Here is a 6,705-nt window from a genome sequence, read left to right as displayed (position 1 = left end):
TCGCTCTGCTCTCTCCTGCGCTCCTGTCGATTGCGCTCCTCTCCCTTGCTCTGCTTTCGATTGCACTGCTCTGAGTTGTGCTTCTGCAACAGAGTGTGCACTGTCAAGCAGTGCGCTCCTCTTAATTACGCTGTCCAGCAGTGCGCTGCTAGCTGTGAGGCACGAGGAAAATATCAGTCACGTGTGATAGATGTTAGATCAAAAAGGGGTTACATAACACAGGTCACATGCCAAAAAGGTTAGATCGAAACAATAATTTCAAAGTATCAGTAATGTGCGCAAAATACTAGATTGAAACAAAGAACACATATTTAACAAAAGGTACGAAAATATGAGGTCGAAATAGAGGTCACAAAATGTTAGACACGTCTCAAGAATGTTAGATTGAATCTGATGTCAAAAATAAATGTCGGTCAACGTGCTCCAAATGTTAGATCGGGTTTGAAATGATGGTAAGTCTTGTGCTCCTTCGACTTGTGCTCCTCCAGCAGAGTGAGCGCTGTCCAGCAGTGCACTCCTCTTGATTGTGCTGCTCCAGCAAAGTGTGCACTGCTCTCGATCGAGCTCCTGTTGAATGCACTCCTGTCGATTGCGCTCCTCTCAATTGCGCTCCTGTCTCTTGCTCTGCTCTCGATTGCGCTCCTGTCGTTTGCGCTCCTCTGCATTGAGCTCCTGGCGATTGCACTCCTGTCGATCGTGCTCCTGTCGAATGCGCTGCTCTCTCCTGCTCTGCTCTAGATTGCGCTCCTGTCTCTTGCTCTGCTCTCGATTGCGCTCCTGTCGTTTGCGCTCCTCTGCATTGAGCTCCTGTTGATTGCGCTCCTGTCGATTGCGTTCCTGTCAATTGCACTCCTGTCAATTGCGCTCCTCTTTGCTGCTCTTCACTCGATTGCGCTCCTGTCAATTGCGCTCCTCTCCAATGAGCTCCTGTTGATAAAGCTCCTGTCGATAAAGTTCCTGTCGATTGTGCTCCTCTCTCTTGCGTTCCTCTCTCTTGCTCTGCGGTCGATTGCGCTCCTCTCGAGTGAGCTCCTCTCTCTTGCTCGGCTCTCGATTGAGCTCCTCTCGATTTCACTCCTCTTAATGGCACTCCTCCTGATTGTGCTCCTGTCGATTGAGATCCTGTCGATAGACCTCCTCTCTCCTGCTCTGCTCTCGATTGCGTTCCTGTAGATTGCCCTCCTTTCGATTGTGCTCCTGTCGATTCCGCTCCTGTCGATAGACCTCCTCTCTCCTGCTCTGCTCTCGATTGCGTTCCTGTAGATTGCGCTCCTGTCGATTGCGCTCCTGTCGATTGTGCTCCTGTCAATTGTGCTCCTGTCGATTGCACTCCTTTCGATTGCGCTCCTGTCGATAGAGCTCCTGCCGATTGCTCTTCTCTTGATTGAGCTTCTGTCGATTGTGCTGCTCTTGATTGAACTCCTGTCGATCGAGCTCTTGTCGATTGCGCTGCTGCAGCAGAGTGAGTACTCCTGTCGATTGCGCTCCTCTCTTCTGCTGGTCTCTCTCTTGCGCTACTGTCGATTGTGCTCCTCTCTCCTGCTCTGCTCGTGATTGCGCTCCTCTCGATTGCGCTGCTGCAGCAGAGTGAGCGCTCCTCTTGATTGCGCTCCTCTCTGCTGCTCTGCTCCCGATTGCGCTCCTCTCGGTTGCTCTCCTCTCGATTGCACTCCTCTCAATTGCGCTCCTCTCTCTCGCTCTGCTCTCTCTTGCGCTACTGTCGATTGTGCTCCTCTCTCCTGCTCTGCTCGTGATTGCGCTCCTCTCGATTGCGCTGCTGCAGCAGAGTGAGCGCTCCTCTTGATTTCGTTCCTCTCTGCTGCTCTGCTCCCGATTGCGCTCCTCTCGGTTGCTCTCCTCTTGATTGCACTCCTCTCAATTGCGCTCCTCTCTCTCGCTCTGCTCTCTCTTGCGCTACTGTTGATTGCGCTCCTCTCTCCTGCTCTGCTCTCAAGTGAGCTCCTGTCGATTGCTCTCCTGTCTATTGAGCTCCTGTCCATTGAGCTCCTTTCGATTGTGCTCCTGTCGAATGCACTCCTGTCAATTGCGCTCCTCTCTGCTGCTCGTCTCTAGATTGCTCTCCTGTCGATTACGCTCCTCTCTCTCGCTCTGCTCTCTCTTGCGCTACTGTCGATTGTGCTCCTCTCTCCTGCTCTGCTCGTGATTGCGCTCCTCTCGATTGCGCTCCTCTCAATTGCGCTGCTCTCAATTGTGCTGCTCCGACAGAGTGTGCGCTGTCCAGCAGTTCGCTGATGAGATTGCGCTTCTCAGATTGCGTTGCTCCAGCTGTGCGTTGCTCTTGAGCTGTGTGTTGCTCTTGAGCTGTGCGTTGCTCTCGAACAGTGCGTTGCTCTCGAGCTGTGCGCTGCTCAGATTGTGTTGCTCCAGCAGAGTGTGCGTTGCTCCAGCTGTGAGTGCATTGCTGCAGCTGTGAGTGCGTTGCTCCAGCTGTGAGTGCGTTGCTCTCAAACAGTGTGTTGTTCTCGAGCAGTGCATTGCTCTTGAGCTGTGTGTTGCTCTCGAACAGTGCGTTGCTCTCGAGCTGTGCGCTGCTCAGATTGTGTTGCTCCAGCAGAGTGTGCATTGCTCCAGCTGTGAGTGCGTTGCTGCAGCTGTGAGTGCGTTGCTCCAGCTGTGAGTGCGTTGCTCTCAAACAGTGTGTTGTTCTCGAGCAGTGCGTTGCTCTTGAGCTGTGTGTTGCTCTCGAACAGTGCGTTGCTCTCGAGCTGTGCGCTGCTCAGATTGCGTTGCTCCAGCAGAGTGTGCGTTGCTCCAGCTGTGAGTGCGTTGCTCCAGCTGTGCGTTGCTCAATTTGCGCTGCTCCAGCAAAAATAAATTTGTTTGCGTTGCGGCACTTGAGCAGTGTAAATTTCGAGTGCGTTGGGGGTCAACGCAGTCGCGTGAATTTCGATTTTGGCGGAGCGCAATTGTGCGTTGCCCGCAAGCAAGACACACCGGCTAGGGCTAGGGTTGAAGATCAACTAAGGATTGATGATGAGCAAACACCTGGAGGAAACAAGTGGCAATGGTGATGTGTGGTGATGGTGAGAAAAGCAGCAGTGGCAAGAACAAAGGGGTGAGAGCGTAAAGGACAAAGGTGTGAGAGTGTAAGAACAAAGGCTGATGATGTCGACAAAGGTGTGAGAGTGTAAGAACAAAGGTTAATGATGTCGACAAAGGTGTGAGAGCATAAAGGACAAAGGCTGATGATGTTGACAAAGGTGTTGCAAGGCTGATTGGTAGTGAGGTGTGAGCGTGAGAGAGAAATGATGTCAACAAAGGTGCTGTAAGGCTGAGCGGTAGTGAGGTGTGAGTGTGAGAGAGAAATGATGTCGACAAAGGTGTTGTAAGGCAGAGTGGTAGTGAGGTGTGAGCATGAGAGAGAACAACAGCTGATGAAGACAAGTGGTGATTATGTTGTGCGGTGATGATGAGAAGTAGTGGCAGCAAGAACAAAGGCCTAAGAGTGCAAAGGAGGCTCATGATGTCGACAAAGGAGTTGTAAGGCTGAGTAGTTGTGGGGTGTAAGTGCAAGAGTTGTGCTGGAGCTCTGCATTGCTCTCGAGCTGTGCGCTGCTCAGATTGCATTGCTCCAGCAGAGTGTGCATTGCTCCAGCTGTGAGTGCGTTGCTCCAGCTGTGAGTGCGTTGCTCTCGAACAGTGCATTGCTCTTGAGCTGTGTGTTGCTCTTGAACAGTGCATTGCTCTCAAGCAGTGCATTGCTCTTGAGCTGTGTGTTGCTCTCGAACAGTGCGTTGCTCTCGAGCTGTGCGCTGCTCAGATTGCATTGCTCCAGCAGAGTGTGCGTTGCTCCAGCTGTGAGTGCATTGCTCCAGCTGTGAGTGCGTTGCTCCAGCTGTGAGTGCATTGCTCCAGCTGTGCGTTGCTCAATTTGCGCTGCTCCAGCGAAAATAAATTTGTTTGCATTGCAGCACTTGAGCAGTGTAAATTTCGAGTGCATTGGGGGTCAACACAGTCGCGTGAATTTCGAATTTGGCGGAGCGCAATTGTGCATTGCCTGCAAGCAAGACACACCGGCTAGGGCTAGGGTTTGCTGGGGTTCACAGAGGTTGAGGTACATTGAACATAGATGTACTGGGGTTTACCAAGGCTTACCAAAGTTTGCCTAGCTTCATCAAAGTTTACCTAGCTTCACCAACATTTGCCTGGCTTCATCAACATTTACCTAGGTTCATTCATGTTAACCTAGGTTCATTGAAGTTTTCCTAGGTTCATTGAAGTTTACCCCAGTTCATTGAAGTTTACCCAGCTTCATTGAAGTTTACCTAGGTTCACCAAAGTTCAAACCTAGTGACCAAACTTTGATGGCCCATATCTCAGCCACTGCGGAACAGGGTACCGTGAGACTTTGCATACACATAGTCCTAGGGTATCCCTACATATCTCATTAGTACAGATTTCATGTTTCCAAGGGTCTCGCCGGGAACACCCTTGTAACCCTAACCATCATCCACTCTGTCCCTCAAGATGTCAATGCCTACAACATATCCCTCTTCCCTCAAGACCTCCTCAAGCTCTACCACCCAGAGCTGACCCTGCAACTCATCAGCCATGCCCCCACCCCCATCATCAAGGACAACGCCTACTTCAAGGACTGGGTCTACTTTGCCCAAGCTGCCAGCCTCTTCAAGTTCAATCCCTCCCTCAAGCAACCTCTCCTCAAGGCCATGATGGACAGCCACCTCATCATCAAGCCCTCAACCTTCCCCCTGGCCCTCATCAAAGGCAAGCAAACCATCACTGTCGGCCAGCTGATGGACTACCTCAGCCAGATAGGCTGCAACACCATCCGCCTCCAAGTCTATGGCCAGAAGTGGCACCTCCTCACCCTCAAGTCCAACATCGGAAACCTCAACCACCCACTTGCCCACCTCAACACATTTGACCTCGGCACCATGTATGATGATCCACGCATCACACTTGTCCAACCTGTGCAGTACAGTAACCCCAAGATGACACTGTACCCCATGCTTCTTCCCATTGCCATGGGCTATGGCTCAGTCCACATGGATATCGCCCTTGGAAAAGGTGAAATGTACCAGGTCAAGGCATACCCACATCTGGTGCACTGCATCAAGGCAGAGTCAGGCAATCAAGCTCTCTGGGCACCAGACACTGTGAGGCGGGCTAGAGTACAACACACCAACCTCAAGAACCAGTTCAAGGCCATGGAGATCACACCACGCTCCATCATGGGTGGTCTCCACCTCGAGGTCACTGTCACTGCACCCACACTCATGCTGGCCAAGGACATCATCCACAAGACTCCACTCCTCAACCTTGATGCCTACCTGTATGACAGACTGGAGCTGTTGCATCCCTACCAGCTCAGGATGATCACCATCACCAAGGCAGACTACCTGGCCAACCTCAAGCACCTCCTCACCAAGGCAGAGACAGTCAGGGCTTTCATCGGCAGGGATGAGTCAAAGCTGCATGGCAACAAGAAGCAGATCATCCTTGACCTCTTCAATGCCCTGGGATGGAACACCGGACGCCTCAAGACCACTGCCTTCAATGCTGCTGATGCCTGGTGGCTGGATGAAGAGGACCAAGAGCAGCCTGCTGCTGCACTGGTGCAGGAACCAGAGCCTACCCATATCACCCTGAACCACATCAAGGGTGTGCCAGCCATGAAGGCACTCTTCACAGCACTCAGGAAGCAGTTGCAATGCCATGCCTGCCCTGACCCAGGCTACACATACACATGGGATGGTCAAGCCCAACAGTTCCGAATCAAGTGCTCAGTGTGTGGCAGAAAGCTGAACCAGTCCCAGGCCAGGGAGCATATCCTCCAGCTTGTTACCCAGGATGAGTTGATCTTGCCAGAGGAGTTCCTGCCAGCCCCTGCCGAGTCAACTTGGTCTCCCTCCCCAGCTGAGCCAATCACCACAGTGGAGCGTCTGCCCACTCCAGAGGCTCCAGCTGCCACCACCACCATGCAGCTGCATTCCAAGATGGTCCAGGACCCTACAACAGCCATGCAGATGTCTTTGGAGATCCCCTGGGTGCCCATGCTCAACACTATTGTCCCAATGGATGGTATGGTGGAGGTACCACATCTACCAAGGGTCAAGCGGTCCACCACAATCAAGCCAGATGGTAACTGTCTTTTTAGGGCTGTCAGCTACCATGTCTATGGTACTCAGGACCACCACATGGAGGTCAGGAAAGATGCAGTGGAGTGGCTCCATAGCCAACCATACTTGGTGGCCACCTTTGCTGCAGAGGGTAGTGGTCACCTTGGACCTGGTGCCTGGCTGGACCAGATGGCCAAGGAAGGCACCTGGGGAGATGAGCTCGCCCTTCTGGGACTCGCAGAGGCACACCACTGCAGCCTGTGGGTGTACTCTGACCAGCATGACCTCCACACCACCTACCCAGGTGGAGCTGGTGGACCATACCAGGGGCTCATCCACCTGGGTGGCAACCACTATGAGATCCTGAGCTTGTGATCAGACTGACCAGACTGTATGTACATAGCACTCCTCACAAAGCCCAAAGAAACACCCTTGTAAATAGCCAACAACCTCTGCTGGTCATGACTGTCACATGTCACCAAGTAGGGTTAGAGTTGGCCAACACAAATCACCATATCTCAATGACCAGACTTCACTCCTGTCTGAAACTCTGTATCCATCATCTCCTAGCATGTTTCTACAATGTTCATTAAGGTAGCATAAA

The 6,705-nt window shown here is 52.2% G+C and overlaps 2 protein-coding genes across 2 annotated transcripts; one reads left to right on the top strand and one right to left on the bottom strand.

Annotated features, from left to right (window-relative positions):
- Positions 1-881: 881 nt before the first annotated feature.
- Positions 882-2,584, bottom strand: UHO2_04603 (uncharacterized protein; the record flags this gene model as incomplete). Its single annotated transcript, XM_041558595.1, has 3 exons — positions 882-1,452; positions 1,519-2,022; positions 2,094-2,584. The coding sequence occupies 3 exons, from the start codon at positions 2,582-2,584 to the stop codon at positions 882-884; spliced, it is 1,566 nt and encodes a 521-aa protein (XP_041414529.1).
- A 1,741-nt stretch (positions 2,585-4,325) lies between these two features.
- UHO2_04602 (uncharacterized protein) lies at positions 4,326-6,476 on the top strand (the record flags this gene model as incomplete). The annotated part of the gene is made up of 2 exons (XM_041558594.1): positions 4,326-4,361; positions 4,413-6,476. The coding sequence occupies 2 exons, from the start codon at positions 4,326-4,328 to the stop codon at positions 6,474-6,476; spliced, it is 2,100 nt and encodes a 699-aa protein (XP_041414528.1).
- Positions 6,477-6,705: the final 229 nt, after the last annotated feature.

Source organism: Ustilago hordei (assembly GCF_900519145.1).
Source record: "Ustilago hordei strain Uho2 genome assembly, contig: UHO2_contig_09, whole genome shotgun sequence".
Taxonomy (NCBI): domain Eukaryota; kingdom Fungi; phylum Basidiomycota; class Ustilaginomycetes; order Ustilaginales; family Ustilaginaceae; genus Ustilago; species Ustilago hordei.
Note: the sequence above shows the minus strand (reverse complement) of the source record. Positions and strands in the feature narration are given on the sequence as shown.